Here is an 18,150-nt window from a genome sequence, read left to right on the forward strand (position 1 = left end):
GTTTTTCTTCCCTGAATCATGTCGATTTGCACAAGATTTTTTTTTTTTTTTTATAACATATAAAACATAAATCTTTATTGACGTGGCTGCTTCTCGTCTCTTCTACAAACATTATTCTGGACATATGCTAGTAGTCTCTGTTCAGAAGATTTGCTTTAAAAGAATCTGCTTGCTGCTGAGTGCATAGTTGGAAACTTACATCTTGTACAAGTGCTCCTTTTTCTTAGTAAATTTCCTAATTCTTCCCTTGTAGATGAGTCTGGATTTTGATGCTTCCTATCTTGGCATGCAGTAGCAAGCATGACAAGTTAGATTAATAGCAGTTGGGAAGGAAAACCAGTATTCCACAATTCTTTTGTACTGGAAAGCCTTGAAGGCCTTTAAACAATGATCCTTTATCCCACAGTATATTCTCTGGGCATCCTCTTTTGGGCACAGGATGTTGGGCTGCATGGACTTTGGTATAGCCATATTTAAGTAACTCCCACATGAATTGCATGTGCAGGGATACACTCCTCAAACTGTCCCTTAAAAACTAGAAAAGATTCACAAGGCAGTTGCATGCTCAGCTTTTTTTTTTTTTTAAATCTAGTTCATTAGTAGTCTAAGAGATTGTTTTTATGTATTTCCCAATAACCAGGCACAGTTAAATAATTTATTTTTTTAAAAGGAGGAAATCCATGAAGTTGTCACATTTTTATTCAAGCATATGTCACTATAGATCTTACTAGCATCTTCTATGGAAAAAAGTTTTTCTTCACCACTTCTGAAGTTATATCTACATAATAGTAGATGGAAACCCAAACAAATGGATGATTTTGGTATACATTTTCCAGTCCCTGACTATTAGACTTACTCAGAGATCCACCAAGTGACAGCTGAAATATATGCTGTGATTTTAAGATGACCAAGACTTCAACAGTACCTTGAGTTTCCAAGAAGGAGACAGCAAAGTACAAACTGCAAGGAGGCACTAAAGTTGTTTTATTTATCTGCATGTGCTTGGGTGCAGTAAGACTGCATTTGCCCCTCAATTCAAAGTAAAATGTTCAAAAGGGGAATACTTTTTGTACAGGTTACTGTCAAACTTTTCTATTTCTAGATGCACATGAAGCCTTGCTGCTTTAGCTGAATGCTTGTTGGTGCAGACTGACACTCCTTTGCAGAAGGATCAGCATGCAGACTCTCAAGTTGACAAACTGTTTCTGCATAGGTCTGCATCATCCTCAACCAGAGCTCCCTTATTTTGTCTCTTTCTCTTGACACTGCGTACTTCTGCAATTGTCCATTAGCCTCCTGTGCTCCTCCAAACAATTTGGAAATGCACACACAGAGGCAAGCATGGAAAGAAAGTGTTTCTGCAGTAGAACTTCAGTTTTGTAACAAGCCCAGAGCACCATGAAACCAAGGTATGGACATCAGTGGGACAAAGTATTCTCCTACAGCCACACTAGGTGAAACACAGTCGCTTTCATAAACACACACTCTGAAGTAAAGCAAGCATTTATTTTGAAAATAGGTCTTAATTCCATGAAAACTGTACAAAAATGTCAGAATGATGAACATTAAGTGTCCCTCTGCGTTACCTGCTACCAACAAATTATTCTCCATTGGCTCCAACCACTTCTTGAAATGTTCTGATTCAGGTTTGAGGTAATTACAGGAATCAGATTTGAGGAACATTAGAGCAACTTTTAGAGTAAGAAGGGGGCAGTACAATACAGAGGAGCTGGAATCCTGGGCCTGAAGAATCCCATCTAAAAAATTACTTCCAATAGCAAATGAAAGGCAGAGTGCAAAAAGATAAATTATCCAGTAATAAATCTTACACACTTACAACACACAAGTCATAATGCATTTCAGTTGCTCTTGTAATTTGGTAAAGTTGTTTACCTAATATGGTAAATGTGCCATATGGTCTACTAACGAGAGTGCTAGAACAAAGACTGATGATTTCTAGGTTTTTATTTCTAGTTCTGTAATACAACTGTAAGCTGCATTCCAGCTGCCCTAAAATATGAGCAGTAGAAGAACATAGGCTGCTCTAACCCTTCGTGTTGACTACTGCTGCCATGGGATAATTTAATCCATCTCTCATGTCGCTCACTCTGTTCTTCCATCACTCTCACCAGCCCAGCTTTGGGCTATACACCCATTTAGGTGCTGCAAAAGAAGGATGTGCAGCCACTCTGCACCTTCAGGCTGCTTCAGCTTAAGCCTAGCTCCCCCCCATAAATCATTTGAGCAGCTGATGTAGATTAATTCTTCCACTGTTTGGGGAATGCAAAGAGACTTCTATTCTAGATAGTTCTTTGGTATGTTGCTTATAGAATTTCATCACAGCTAAAACTGGCAGTGTGCTTGACTGTGGCAGCAACAAACCGGTAGACGTGACTCTGCTTGAAGCAGCATTCCTGCCTTGCAAGAAGTGGGCAACTACTTTGCAGCATTACAATTTGGCAAAGAACAGATAAAATTGAAGGTAAAAGTTGTGGAGAGGGAAGGGGTATCTTCTTTTTCTCCCTGAGTTTTGAGCGATGACTGAGAAAAAGTATGAAGACAAAAAAAACCTACGAAGTATAAAATATGTGAGAACAAGGATAAAGGATTATAAAACCCTAATTTAAAACTTCTCAGAGGAGCTATGCAGTCCCTTCTAGTGATGCCTCCTTGTAAAGGGCTCAGAGCTGTAGGAAATGCTCAGCATCGTAATTTTAATTCAGCAGCCGCCTTGTGCAGGTGAGAGGGAGATGTGAGAAACCACAACAGTTATTGAAATAGTTTATGGTAAGGGCTAAAACTTGATTTAAAGATACTTACTCACCTTATTAGGAATAGCTATCAGTTTTTACTGTTTCTTGAGTGACCTTTTGGCAAACATCTCCTGTAGACATATTTCTGTGTTTGGGGGCAGGGTAGGATATGGAACTACTTCAGGACCGTTCCCATCGCTTACTGGGCCAACTGGTGAGTGGGCCAATTTGCTCCATGTCACAGCACTAGGAGTTAAGTGATCTCCACAAACTGTCACACAGAAAGCACTGGCACCCATCTTTGGGCCACCCTAAGCAGAGAATCCTCTCATCCCTGACCTATTTACAGCAATCCAGTCTCAGGGAGCTCAGAGCACTTACTCTGACCAGTCTCCACCGCTGCAGCCCTGCTGCCACAGCCAGCAGGCCGGTGAAGTCTGGGCAGGGCATTAGCAGGTGCTGAGTCGATCCCTGCCACGCAGTTCCAGCCTTTAATGCCATCCATTCCCAGCACACAAGAGCAGAGCTGATTTTATAACCCTGGACCCTTATAACACTGCCACACGAGGCCCTGCTTCAGGCTCGCTACCTCCCAGAACTTACCCGTGCTCTCTCTTCCCGCTCATTTCGCTCCAACGCCTCAGCTGCCTTTGGAAAGCAGCACCTGGCCGGAGAGAGCGTTAGCGAGAAGCCAGGTCCTATTTTTTTCCACCCCGACCCTATTTATTGACTTCCTTGATGGCGCTTGCACAACGGGGTCAAAGTGCGGCCCCCCCCTCAACCCCCCCCCACACCCCATGGGCGCGGAGCTGTCCCCGCAGCAAGGCCCCAGAAGGGAAAACCCGGGGGGGGGGGAGACGGTGCCGGGCCCATCACCCACCACCCCCCAACACCTCAGCGGGCTGCCCCCCAACCCGGAGCCGCCTGTCTGTCTGTCTGTCTGTCTCTCCGCCCGTCTGTCCATCCCTTCCCCCCCCCTCCCGTCACACGCCTCCAGCACAGGTGCGGGGCGCCCTTCGGAGCCGGGAGCGGCGGGGGGAGCCGCAGCCATTTTGCGCCGGGGCAGACAAAGAGCCGCGGCCTCCCCCCTTCTTTTTCTCCTTCTTCTCCCCCCACCTCCCCTCCCGCCCCCTCCCACAGCGGCCCCCTCCTCATCCTCCCCCCTCCCTCCTTATCACCCCCTTCCCTCCCCCATCCCCTCCGCCACCAGCGCCGCCGCCGCCCGCCTCCCAACTGAGCCTCCGCAGCCATTTGCCCCGCCTTTTATAGGCGGCCGCCGGCCAATCAGCGGCGGGCGGAATCCCTCTCCGGCCGCTGAGGTGAGGCCGTGCCCGCGCGCATGCGCGGTGGCGGAGCGCGGAGGGGAGGGGGGGAGAGGCCTGAGCGTGTGTGTGTGTGTGCGCGCGGGGGGGGGAGGGGGGAGGAGTGGAAAGGGGGAGGGAGGGGGGGGGGGAGGAGGGAGCCGCTCACAGGAACCCTCCAAAAAAAAGATGGCGGCGGGCTCGGATCTGCTGGATGAGGTTTTCCTGAACACGGAGGTGGACGAGAAGGTGGTGAGCGACCTGGTGGGCTCCCTGGAGTCCCAGCTGGCGGCCTCCGGCCACCACCACCAACACCACAAGGCGCAGGAGCCCCTGCGGGCCGCTGGGGGGCTGCTGGGGAACCATGTTGTGAGCAGCGGCAGCCCCAGCCCCAGCCCCAGCCCCGCCGGAGCAGGAGCAGGAGCGGGAGGAGGCACCGCGAACGCCCAGCCCGAGAGCGGCGGCGGCAAGATGGGGCTGAGCGCCCCGGAGCTGGCCAAAGCAGGTACCGCCGGGGCAAGGGCTGGGCTTGGGCTGGGCTTGGGCTGGGCTGGGGGGCGCCGGGGCCCTCCCCTCCCCCGCTCTCCCCCCCCTTTTGCCTTCCTCCCTCTCCTCCTCCTCCTCCTCGCCCTGCCGGGAGGTTGTGGGGTGGGGGGGATGGAGGCTGTGTGGGGAGAGCCCTCACCCCCCTCACGGTGTCCCTGTGTCCCCTCAGGGCTGTGTGTGCCCCCTCAGGGTGTCCGTGCACCCCCCCGGGGCGCCCCTTCCCTTTTATTCCCCCCTCCTCGCCTCACGATGTCTCCCCCCTCGGCTTTAGGGCCCCCCCCCCACACCCCATACTCCCCTATGAAGGGGTTTGGGGTGACCCCGGCGCTGAGGGAGGCTCTGGTCACCCCCCTGCACCTCGTGGGGCGCCCCCCGTGCCCTGAGCGGGGTTAGGGGCTGCTGGGGGGGGGGCGTTGGGGGGATTTCCCCCCTTCTTCCCCTTAGGGCCGGCTGGGGCAGCGCTCCCTCCCTTCCCCCGGCCCTGTTCCCTGGAGCGCAGGGGGTGTTGTGGTGTTATTAATCATGACACCTATTTCCTGCGCGGGAGGAAGCCAGGGGGGGATCTACGAGGGGAGGAAGTCCCTCAAAACGCGCTCTCCCCCCCAAAAAAAAAAAATCTACCAACCTGGGTATTCCACCCCACACCCCCACCCCCCCCTCTTTCTCCCTCCCTCCTTGCGGGGGCTTCAGGGGGCAGCCGCCACCTCCCGTTCCTCCTCTGCCCTCAAGGGGGGGTTGTCACAACGCCGGGTCCCCGGCAAGGGGGAATTGAGGCCATGGCACCCCACCTGGTGCACTGCCCCCCTCCCCGTCCCCCCCACCCCGCTACCTGGCTGTGTGCTCCCTCCTCGCCTCATGCGGATCCCAGGGGGTGGGATCGATGCTAGGGGCTGAGGGCTCGCTCCATGGGAATGGAGGGAAGAGGTTTTTCCAGGGAATAATAATAATAATTAAAAAAAAATGTCTCCCCAGAATCTCTCTGCAATTCCTCCCCTCCCCCCATTATTTTTTTTTTTTTTTGCTTTTTTTCTTGTTGCTGAAGTGTAAGAAGATGTTACAGACCTTCCGTCATGATTAATGAAGCTCTTCTAGGAGGATCTCCTCGACCCTCGTAACGTGCATCTCGATGTTTGCCTGTCACTGTTCTTTTCCCCTTTCTGTCTCCGTAGGGCCAGGACCCAGGCTGTCTGTGATTGTACTTGTGGTAACGCCAGGCCTCATCAGGGGGGCGTGAGGATTATTCAGGACAAGAAGCTACATCATCTTGTCCCTTCTTAAACTCAGCTTTGCTTTTCATTTGTTTATTTCGTGGCTATCTCTGGCTGTGGGAACTTCAGATCCAGCAGAACAAATCCTGTAATAAGGGGGAGGGGGCTTCTTGCAGCCTGCGCCAGGCCTCACAGGACTTCTTACCTTGGCAGGCTGATGTTTTTGTTTCTCTTCAGTTTTTCATATTTTGCTCGTGTTGAGCCTCCTGCTCTGACTGACTCTGTAGGAGATGAAAGGATTAGGGGATAACATGTGCTGGGCATAAGGAATATGTCTTATTAACGTGTCGTCTATTGCCATTTGCCCCTCTTGCAGTTGCAGTCCTGTTGATAAATGTGGTATCAGGCTCTAGAATGGGGAAGAGGGCTGAGATGATCTTCCTTCTTCCTTCCCTCAGATCATATCAAATCTTTTTTTCCCAATTTTCTCTTACTGTAGCGATGAGGGTGAGGGTGTTATGGCTTGTATTGAAGCTACCAATCTTTGGTGGGAAATTGGGGGTTTGAGGATAATGTCTTTAAATCCATCTTCAGTTTTTTCTCTATCTCGTTCTCGGCTGCGTGCAAGTAGCCTCGGAGATGGAGAAGACTTGGTGATGAGGGAGAACGTTCTGCCTTTGCTGGAGTTCTCCTCCTGCTCGTTCTCTCTGTTTAACCTTGTTGTTGTTTTGCAGGAGCAGGAGCGGTGCAAGGGGGTGTTATTAATCATAACACCAGGTCCCAGACTTCAGCTCTGGATGGAGCCACCACGACGAGCACCAGCACCACCACTGCAGCAGCAGGAGGATCTGAAGTCACTGCTGCTCCAGGGACCCTCAGTCAGGGCAAATCGGTGGTTATCAGCACCATGGCGACTGCCATGTCCACCAGGAATGGCAAGATCGGGACCACAACAGTGCAGACTCTGAATGGGAGTAACGTGGTGATGAACTCTCACCACGCGGGAAGTGCTGCTTTCTCTGGGACTCCTGTGACTGCCAACCCCGCTTCTGCACCTGCTGTTGCCCCTCTTGTTAACAACGGACCTGGATCTGTGGGAAAAGGAAATACTGTTAACGCCGTTTTGCCCTCAGCTTCCAATACTGTCATCCAGACTTCTTTCCTTAATACTGCTGTGTCCTCCGCATCTTCCTCCTCGCCCACAGTTATCTCCTCGCAGCCGCCACCGAGCGTTGGAAGCGGGGCCCCTACGGTGACGCTTGTGAGGCCACCGATCCACACAGCAGGACCCACAGTGGCCGCAGCTGGGGCGGCCACTCAGAATGGGAGCAATACTGTGATCAATTCAACCATCAGCGTGGGGAGTTTTCCTGCTGTTGCTACAGCCACTGTGGGATCTGGAGTTTCCCTCCAGACGTCGCTTGTGAACAGCCAGCCTGGTACCACCGTACCGGCAGCTCCCGCCACGCAGGTCATCAAAGCTGAGTCTCCTAAAACGATAGTCCAGGCAGTGTCCCAACAGCAGACGCTGGCTACTGCTGGCCAGCCCAGTACTACAGGGGGTAACATGATTATTGGGCAAACTATGCAAGCTGGGCTCTCCAATGTTGCTCCCAATCCTGGTGGGATACCTCCTGCAGCACCTGGCACCCCGACGGGAATGGCTAAAGGCACTGCCAACACCGTGGCACAAACTCTGCCAAGGACTCCAACAGCAACGACGAGTGGAATCAGAGCAACTTTGACTCCTACAGTTTTAGCACCTCGTTTGCCTCAGCCACCTCAGAATCCAACAAACATTCAGAATTTTCAGTTACCACCAGGTAAGCAGAAGCTCAAGGGCTTTTATTTCGGGAACGTACTTGCAGGGAGGAAGATGTCCAAATAAGATTTCTTGCTGTTTAATTGTGAATTGTGGAAAAGGCATCGCATTTAACAATGAGCATTGTCTGGTGTTGAGCAGTAGTGTAGTAGCATTCTACTACTAAGGGTATGATTTCAGGTGGCCAGGAAGTCTTGTGAGAAGGAATAATTCGGAAATAATTCTGTCTGGTATCTTTGTTACAGCATTGGCTGTAGATGAAGCTGCAAACTGCCAAAGTGTGACAATGAAAAATTATCAAACGAGACGTTGCTGTTTCATTTTCACAGAAGGCGTTTTAGGGTGGTTTTGTTGGTAGTTTGTATAACCTCTGCGTGCTGCTCTGTTCCCTCCCTGTCCCTGCGTGCCCCCAGTACCATAGAGCACTCCTGAATAGAGGAGCGGCAGATAGAACACAAGAAAACCACCTTCTTTTCCTTTAAACACCTTCAAAGTCTGCCTTAAAAACTCCCAGATTTGAAGCTTACGATCGTCTTTTTAGTCACTGGAGTTCTGATACAAAAGGCAGTCTTCCTATGTCCTTACCTCACCCTGTTGTGTCTAGGGTTGCAGCTTTTGTAGTAGTAGCTAGTATCGTGCTCAGTGCAGAGCATCTCTGGGCACGCAATCGAGTCCTGACCTCAGTGGGCGAGTAAAAGGCAGGATGAGAAACATTTCTCTTTTGAGAACTGTTCTGTCCCTTCCGGAATACCCCAGATTTGGAGGTGGAAGGTTATCTATTTACTAGTATTTTGAACCTGGCTTGTACTTGTATCAATGCTTCCTTTCTAACTGAAAGTAGGAGTGCAAGCCTACACATAATTCCCTGTGTTTTTAATAGTGTGTGATAACAGGTAGATTCTTACTGTTTGCAGGGCAGTGTACAAAGAACAACTAATTAAATTTTACTACCAGTACCTAATGGAATCAGTTTTATTTGTATATTATCTATTTCATTAGTCTTAGTAAAAGCGTGTCTGTTGAGACACCTAACAAACATGAAAGCAGTGCACCTGCTGTACAAGGTAGAGCAGCAACCACACCGTGTGACTGCACACGAGCTTTTTGTCAAACATGCTATTTATGGCGTGTGATGCCATGTAGTTCGATGAAGTCTATCGAGCATTCAGTACCTCTGAGTTGTAACTGGCATAAATATTCCACGTTTTTTTGTGGAGAGAGCTATTCTCTGTATGAGTAATTTGATTGAGACGTGCTAATTTAAAAAGCATCACTGCAACTCAGACCTTGAATTCCTAGTGCTTAATTTGAAGCCTATAGGTTAATAGTCTGGAAAAGCCTTATTTATTTATTTATTGCCACAGTGTATCAAAAGATTTTTCAGGTTTGCAATCTATTGCCATGTATACGTCCATTTTCACTAATACTGCATTATAAATCTGATTATGGGACAAATGCTACTGTGGAGCCCAATGGGACCTCTTTTCCAGGTAGCTGATGTTTTCAAACCACCATTGCATACTGAAATGTGTTACACATTGAAGCAGCCCTGCCAGTCCTTAAGCATAATTGGACCAGAAATTGCTCCTTTGGAGGTCTTGATAGATCAAAGTAAAGCTATATAGTTTCTAAACGCTTGGGGTTTTTTATTAAGCACTTTTCTTGTCTGTCCTACACTTTTAAGAATATTTATAACTTCAAAAGAATAGCACGACTCCTAATATAAGCGTATATTCATGACTAAATAGAAATAGGAACTTAGATTTTTGCATGATAAGACAGACTTAATATTGGAAAGGATTTTTTTTTTTTTAGTGGAATGTTTTGTGTTTAATTCTTTTGGTTTACATTTTTATACTTTGCCAAAAAAGCCAACTTTGCAAATGTTCTGCACGAAGCAAAGAACAACTTGAGAACTGATGGATGCTGAGCTCTTAACATCTTGCAGGTGCAAGGGCTAAGCACTTCTGAAAAACCTAACCGTATGCAACTGCTTTAATCTTTAGCAGAGTTCATCTACATTCATAGTGAAAGCAGAATAGATGAGTATGGTTTCAAAATCTTATTTCAAATTACATTGTGATAGGCCAGAGTTTTAAAGGCAGCTTGGCAGCGTGAAGCTGCAACTGCAGTGCTTGTACGCTGGGCAGCCACTGCGTGCACCGCATTTGCATCCACAAGTTTGTGCCTAAAAGTTAGTGGTGTGTCTGTACCAGAGGTGGTGAGACTTAGTGCATGAAAGAGCTGGAGATTAAAGACTGAACACGTCACTTTTTACACTGCTATTTACAAATACCTGCAAAATCCTCATGGAAGGTGTGACCAATAAGCACCCCGTGTTTTAGAGTTATTTTCATACCCTGATACACTGTTTCTGGCCCTCCAAAGTACAGTTACAGTTTCTCATGTATGAAAAGCAGAATGTAAAATGTCAGTAAGTGTTATTAGCCTGTGCTTTGGCTAGAGGTTTCTAATGTTCTCTTAAAAAGAGCATGTGGAACATAAGTTTGATCAGCACGCTCTAAAATACGTCACTTTTAGGATAGTGTTTTGTATCGCATCAAGGTGGTTGTATAACAAACAAATCATGTAGCAAATTTATTAATAACAAATTGGAGGTGTTTGAATTGCTAATAGGACAAAGTTGTTGTGACCTTGCAGGATTTTGGTATATGGTTTCCCAAAGAAACTGGACTGTTCAGAGCATCTGTGCGTTTATAACAGTTTCCCACTGACGTCTATCTGGAAGAGAGCTACTGCTCAGTCTTTTCTTCAGTAGCTTCATGGTCCAGCTGGACAGATCAGGGTATCGAAGGTCCAAAAGTAACCTTATTTATTACTTTATAGCAAAGATGTGGAAATGTTGACAGGTAACTTGCTAGGGAACAGGGAGGGGGTAACGCAAGCATGCTTCTCTTCATGCATGTGACTTTGAAGATGCAGCATCTTTGAAATTGTGACTGAAAATAAATTAGATCCAGTTCTTTGTTTTGGAGTACTTCAAGCAATAATACGAAATGTGTTGTGTATAATCACCTGGTAAGAGGTAGGAAAACTTGTGAGTTTGTTAAAAACATTGTCAGTGTTTTGCTGTTAACACTTTTCTGCTGATCTTCTGAGTAACTGAGACTTTGCTGTAAGATTAATCTTTTGCAATGTAGGGGTTCATAAAGTGATTAGAGACCATCACCGGCATGTAGTAGAATCATCTTGTAAGGTGACTGACTTGTGTGCTTTAAAATCCCTTTTCAAAATACTATCTCCTCCTGCAATGCTGTAATACAATTGCAAAACCAAAGTCCAGGAGCTCATGCTCACTTTAGCAGTATTGGCAGCTTGAGGGTTCAAAGATTTGGTTTCTGTTCTTGGTGGAGGTGCTTTCTGTTGCTACTCTTCTGCTTCATTTTTATGTCCAAGCATCTCCTGACAACCTTTAAGGTGTCTGCTTAGAGAAAGGAGCAGCTTGGAGAGATTGCTGCAGGTATGCAGTAAGAACAATACGCAGCTGGTAGCTCTCTTGGACAGTTCATCTAGCTTAGATGAAAATGAAATCTAGAAACCTTCACTTCCCTCTGTCCCCTTTTTTCTTTCTTTTACCTTCTGAGCGAGTATTAGTACACACAAAAAATTGCTAGCTTGATCCTAAAGCTTTTTTTTCTTTTTCCTGATTAAGCAAGATTGCGACACTCAATTCTGTTTGAAGATAGGACAGGTTGTTTTTATAGTTTATGTAATTTTTTTTAAACTTCTGAGCTCCTGATCAGCATTCTCATTAGCAGTAACGCAATTGTGCAGCTATAGTAGAGCAGCTATACAGGCTTGTTTTGCTTTGTACCTAATGATAAAACTTCTTCATTGCTTCTACAAGACTCGGTTGAATCTGCCAGGAGCTGCTGCTGGGGGTGAGAGTAGGCTTCTCCACCTTTTCCTTTGCGGGGGCCTTTCCTGTTGTGTGTGTGTGGTGACTCCGGGATGGGTCATTTCTCAGCCCTGGGAACCATGGGGCTGTTTGAAAAGTTGAGTGTTCCAGAACTCCGAGCAGTGCTGGTGCAGCTGCCCCGGCCGTTGGTTTCAGCTTCCTGCTGGTGCTTCCGAGGAGCAAGGGGAGCTGTCCGAAAATCGGGGCCCTGCGTCAGCACACCTTGGAGGATGGCGTACCACTGGGGATACCTCGAAGGTTTGCTTTACAGCCCGAGAGGCTGGATACTGAATTTGGTTTGAAATGGGAGGTTAACTTTCGTAGAAACCACCGTTTCTTAGCTCGTGGCAGTTGTTCAGTGAGGATTGTAATGCCTCAGGCCTTGGTTATTCTGCGTTAGGATGGGAAAAGTACCTAAGCACGTGCCTAATTTAAAATGTGCTCAGGTCCTGTCAGCTTGAGCGGTGATATTTTTTGGAGCTGGCATCACTGAAAAATAATTTTTACAGGACTAGTTTGGCTTTCTTCAGTAAGGAGCTGGGGTGCTAAGCTGTCAGGCAAAAGAGTGGGTAGGGATAGGAAAAGGGCGTCAGGTCGAGGAGAATCAGACCACCTTGTCATTGTAAAACACTTGGTAAATGCTTTGTAAAACGCTTTTTCAGTCCGAGGTGGCATTTTTCGGGTTACTTTGTACTTGAAGTATGCCCCAGAAGTGCCTAAAATAATTAGACAATAGGAATATAAATACGTAAGGGATCTACAGCCTTCCATGCTCTAAGAAATACAGAAAGGAACAGAAGAAAACTACGAAGTAGTGGAATGTTGTTCTTTCTATTTCTTACTATCAAGCGAGTTCAAACATATCCTGATTATAGCTTCCCTGCATCACGCACGTGCTGCCAATATTTTGCCTATTAGTTGTGTTGGCATGGCTGTGTTTTGCTCCAAACATCTCGAACATAAAGTGATAACGGGAATTTTGTGCAGCACGCGTAGTCTGCTTTACTTTCAAGGCATTTTACAAAACTTGATCCTTGCAACATGCCCGTGTGGTTGGTAAATAAAGTAGTATGAACTCTGCTTTAAAGCTGGGGGAAAGAGCGAGTGAGAGGAGTTCTGACTTGCCCAAGGCCATGAGGGAATCGATAGTGAGCCAAGATTAGAGCTTTGGGAGTCCTGTACTTGGCGCGTGAAGTGGTAGCTCGCTCTCTGAAGGGTAACCGTGGATCTCGTCTGAGTGCGGGGTGGATTTCATGTTCAAATCATGCATCAGCAAAAGGAACATTCTGCTTTATTTGAAATCTGTTACATCAGATCTGCCATATGTCACCAGGCTGAAAGTTCTCGCTGCGACTTCTCTAATTAAGGAATCCTGCATGCTTAGCTTTGTACCCCAAGGAACCTGAAAATGAGAGGGGTGCCTGGTAGGATTTCTGTTGTTGTTACAGCGAATGTCACAAGGCAAACAAATGCTTTGTTTGTACACATCTGATAAAGGTGTCTCTTTAAATGTTGAGATTTAATGGGAAATATAATTGTGATTCGACTAAGCTGAGCTATGAAAGACATTAACTTTGCTTACTGCTCGCTTCTGTTATGGAGAACACTGCTGCTCCCTGCAAGAAGAGCACGCATGGATTTGTTTTATATACCTGTCCACACTTCAGGTCACCGTCTGTCTATGGCTTGGATATCACTAGTTTTGTGATGTTGATAGGTGAGTAAAAGTGAGCACGTGGTGTTTTTGGGGCATTTTGCACTCTGCTGTTGTAGGAAGCTGTATGGTGTTTGCACGCTCAGTGAGCGGAACGAGTTTCCCATCTCTGGAAACGTCCGTGGGTTACACTGAAGTGCAACTTCTTGGTTAGAGGACCACCAATTTGGTGCTGCCTGGGACTCGAGTCACTAATGCAGGGCACTGCAGCAATGCTAGCAGCTGAGAATGAAAACGTACCAGCGTTGGACACTGATGTGATAAGACACAAATCAGTAGGTAATGCAAACGCTCTTCAAACGAAACCTTTTGGTGTATGAAAGTCCTTCCTGTTTGTCTGCTCTGTCTCGGGAAACGATATGTAAATATAATCCTAAGAAGTCCGTGAAGGAGTTCAGGAGCACAGATAAAATACTGGTAGTAGCCCATGTGGGTTTTAAGAGAAGAGATGGGCTGGTGGAGAGCCTGCTCTCTGCTCTCACCAAAACTGACAAATAATGCAAGTCTCTTTGGTATGAAACAGGCATAGAAACCACGTACAGGCAGGGCACGTTAAACGCTTCAGGGCTGCTATTTGCAGTTCTCGTCAGAAATATTTGAGACGAACATTTTAACCTGAAAATAACTCATCTTGTCAACTCTCGTCAGGGTTGTTTGGTGTGGTGAAACTTTTTATGAATGTTTACAACTCCATTTATCTGTCTGCATCTGCTCCCTCAGTTTGCTGTCACTGCTTGATGTTAACAAGAATGCTTCTGCCAGTTGGAAGGCACTAAGTGTTGCCGAGCTAACTTTTTGGTAGGTGTGCTACCTCTTGTGAGAAAAGATTTGAAGAAGCAGCTGGATGAAAACATGTAACTTTGAAAAATGTGTTTCCCACAACTGAAGGCAGTGAGAGGAAAGAATTTTCAGTGGTACCTTGCAAGCAGCTGCTTGGTCTGTATCATAAACTGAGAAGCTGAAGGAAGACTGAGCTCAGAGTGCTTACCAGGAGATTTGTGAGTGCCTGTCCACCATTGGGATGTTCCTGCTCGTAAGTTGTGTCACCCATGAGTATCACAGCTTTCCCTCCTGTACGTCGGGACTGAAGCCTCAGCACACCTCTGACAGGTTGCACGTGGCTGTTTTAACAAGACGGTGGCTGTGCGGATACTCAGGAGCTGTGTTTGTGTTGTTACGAGTTGTTAATGCCCTGACTTGAGTTTGGTTTTAAACTAATTAAGTTCTTGACGAAACGCAACAGGCTGTAGTTTATTTATACTGATACAGGCTTCCTAAAAGCTGTATAACCTTTTTTTGTCTGGACACAGGCTTTGCTGCATCACCCCTCCTGCACGTTTCCTCCTGGCAGCAGAAGGGAAACGGTTCATACAGCAGGCGGCTTTTCCAGAGACACAGTTGTGTCCGCACTGCACGTGGCTACCCTGAAATATTGGGGCAGAATGGTCCCGTTTCCACCTGAAACGTTGAGAGAAGTACAAAACCTGTGTACAGATGAGGCTGTAATTAAACAGCTGTAAAGATCGTGTGATCACTCATATTTCAAATTAAACGAGACCTTTTTCATCGAGACCACAGACACATGAATAGGTTAGTGTAGAAAAACTGCTGCCTCAGGAGCAAATTATGATTATTTTTTTCCCCTTCCAGGACAGTTTTACCTCAACTTAATTTCAGTTTTTCACCCCAGTTCTATTCTGTAGTAATTTCCTTCCAGAAATGCTGGTCTTTTTCTGGAGGCACCGGAGTCTTGAGGAACCGAGAGCCAAGTTTTTACCACAAAGCCTCCTGCCTTGGAGTAATTTTCTTCATATGTCTTTAGTGGAATATTTAAGGTAAAATAAGTCTCCTTGAAGCCTTAGTTGTGCCTTTAACCAAGTGCTTTTTTAATATAGATTTTTTCAGTGAGGACAAATCGTTGATTATCATTGCTATGTAACGGTATAGGTTATCAATATATAATCAAGAAAGAAGTGATAACTATAGGGAGCTGAGAGCAGGCTCAGCACTGCCTTGGCAGAGCTGTTCTTAAGGCCCTGTACAAACACAGACGTAATCTGTTGTCCTGGAGCTTTCGTCAGGTTAGAAATAACATGTTAAAAATACGACTTTCTGCACTTGTATTACCAGTGATGAGAAAGTTACGCTTGGATTATAAAGGGCTGACTCTCAGCAGAGTGCAGAAGTAGGCTGTAAATCCTTGTACCCAGGGACAGTCCTTTTACTCAATATTTGTATGGGGTTTAGCACAAGGTTTGACTGTTGCCATGCTCTTTGTGCTATTTAGAAAAGTATATTGAGAAAAATCGAGTAACTTGTTAGCGTACAACTCTATAAATATATATACGTTATTTATAAGTTGATGAATCAGAACCATACGTTACGAGCACCACTTATCTTTAATTGTGATGCTTTTTTCCTTAAAATGCATTCCTAAACAATTCTTCTTTCCCAGTAATGCACTGCAGCCGGTACCTGGACAACTGGCCACACAACATTTGCATGAGTGAGCGGCGTTGTTTCACGTGGCAGTACGACTGCTGTAAGATCTTGCCTCGAATCTGCCTGCCTGTAAAAGCAGTCCAGCTTATTCCACCTGCTCTGAGAACCTCACACCGCCTGAGTTACGCTGGTAAAAGCCCTCCCAGGCCTTCTGCACAGAGCAAAGCACGTGCTGGGTGCTGAGCAGCGAATAAACAAAAGCTCAGTGCTGAGCTGCGGTGCCGTGCCCCCGTCCTTCTTACACGGCTTGGGGGGCAGCGGGGCTGGGGCAAGCTGTCTCCACGCCTCTCACACTTTATGAATCGAGCAGCTCGGTGAGGGAGGGTCAGGTGTAGCCCGGCGCTCAGCGGTACCAGCATCAGGTGCGTTGCAGCTGAGTGGCGGCGCGGCGAGTGGGACCAGTCACGCCTGTGAGTCAGAAGCGCAGCTCCCAGGAATTGCAGCACCCGTGGCGAGAGGCAGAGGAGGTGACCCAAGAATGTTTGCTGAGGGATTGGTGAAGGAGGTGGAAGGGATCTCGAGTCCGAAGGCTCAGAGCAGCCGAACTCTGCGCGAGTTTGTAGGGACGCGTGAGCTCTTCACAAGCAGCCATGTGTCATGTTTGCTTTGCGGTGGTGTTAAAGAGTGGACCAGGAAAAGAGGCAAGTGGTCACGCCACGAACTTGGAGCTCCTATTTCCTAGCATTCTTCCTTTTTTTTTTTTTTTTTTTTTTTTTTTTTTCAGCGTATAGTTGGGTTTTCTTCCCTCCCTCCCCTCCGTGGGGGAGGGGGAGAGCACGCACTAATTATTTATAAGTGTTAGTCATACCCAGTCATTAAGCTTAGTCATTACTCAGGACTGTGCTTTTGACGGTTAGTAAAATCAAAACTAGGCTTCGTTTCGCTTAAAAGCGTTGCGAGCGTGAGCTTACAGGTGTGAAAATACTTTTATTTTTGTGTTCATACCCCGGCTGAAACAGCAGCGCTGTTTAATAAGCGTTGCTATCAGCCAGGTGACGTGCAACATCACGTCCACGGTGAGCATTTGTATTTGAACTCACAGGCATTGTGTTTGGTGTGTTCTCAAGGCAGAACACCTCCTGTATCGGCAGCGGGAGTCATAAAATCGCAGGCTGCTTCTGCAGAGGAAGGTCAGAAGTGAAAGCTTGCACTGGGGCTGCCCTTGTCTAGGGAATTGTCCAGCGTGGGGTCCCTGTGGCTCCATGTGAAAAGGCAGCACCCGCAAAGCTTTGTGTCCCTGCTGAAATTGCCAAGGTGTACCCAGAACAGGGCATTCGCAGGGCACTCAGCTCTTTTAGGGTGTCACTTTTAGCAGGAGGGCAATGAGCATTGACTGCAGCGTTCCTCGCTAGGTGTTTGTGTGCAGGCTGTGGTGAGCTCAAAGCAGCGTGCCCATTTCCATTCCATCGCATGCTTGAACAGCTCCCGTGTGCTGGTACACCTTGGTGTAGGCAATGTGTTGGCCAGAAAGGAAGGCTGGCTGGGTTGTAAAATCCCCGATTCAGAACGACATCAAAAGAATTAGCAACCCTCTGTTCGGTGTCTTCCTTTCTCAAAGGCAAATCCGATTCTGGCATCACCGTGGTGGTGTTTGCTGTGAGTACACTGAAATTAGCAGCGGAGCTAAGTCTGCATCGCTTCGAGATCAATAATTAAAGTAATTGGTTTAGGACCTGGTAGTGTTTTTCTTTCTTAGTTCTTTCTGCACCAGACGAAAGGCAGATTTGTGTGCTGGTTGGGCTGCAGTTCGACAGAGCTCGCTGCTGTTCTGCCCCAATCTGCCTGACCAGGAAGGAAAGCTAACACGCCTTCAAGGAATATGGCTTTCCAGAACAGTCAAAAGAGTTTCAGTTCACATCATGGTGTTGAAGCATCTGTCAAATACTTCTTTATAAAGAACAGAGGTGTTTGTCAGAGCACTAGCACACCTTTCCAGCTGAGCAGGTAACATTTCCCTGTATGGGGTCACTGCTGAACACTGTGGCTTTTTGGCATTCCAGCCTGACATTATTCCTTTCAGCATGTTCTTGAAAGACTTGGGAATCAATACTGACAAGTTGTTCACTTTGCTACTTGGAGAATATGGTGAAGTTTGGTAGTTTGAAACTAACTTCTTGCATAGTAGGAGTAAATAAAAGCTTTTCCTATGCAATGGAGTCCCTTTTCTCTCCTAACACTTTATTAGGAGTTATAAAATTATTATTACAAAGAAAGTTATTATAAAATAATCTTTTATTAGAAGTTTTTCATGATGCAGACTTGTGTACTTCATCTTAAAAAAAAAAATAATTTAAATTTCTTCTGCTGTAGTCAGGATTCATGGTGATTTTTGAGGTCTGTTTCAGCTATTTTAGTAATAACCATAGGTCAGCTATTCAAGAAATA

General features: G+C 46.7%; 1 protein-coding gene across 1 annotated transcript in view; it reads left to right on the forward strand.

The window, feature by feature from the left end:
* Positions 1 to 4,243: 4,243 nt before the first annotated feature.
* TAF4 (TATA-box binding protein associated factor 4) overlaps positions 4,244 to 18,150 on the forward strand; it is a gene marked incomplete at its 5' end in the record, with an annotated part of 38,250 nt that continues 24,343 nt past the window's right edge. The window contains 2 exons of the mRNA XM_082772959.1: positions 4,244 to 4,559; positions 6,543 to 7,631. Coding sequence (XP_082629085.1) covers positions 4,244 to 4,559; positions 6,543 to 7,631 — 1,405 coding nt within the window. The remainder of the gene's footprint in view (positions 4,560 to 6,542; positions 7,632 to 18,150) is intronic.

Source organism: Aythya marila (genome assembly GCF_965140915.1).
Source record: "Aythya marila genome assembly, chromosome: 16".
Taxonomy (NCBI): Eukaryota; Metazoa; Chordata; class Aves; order Anseriformes; family Anatidae; genus Aythya; species Aythya marila.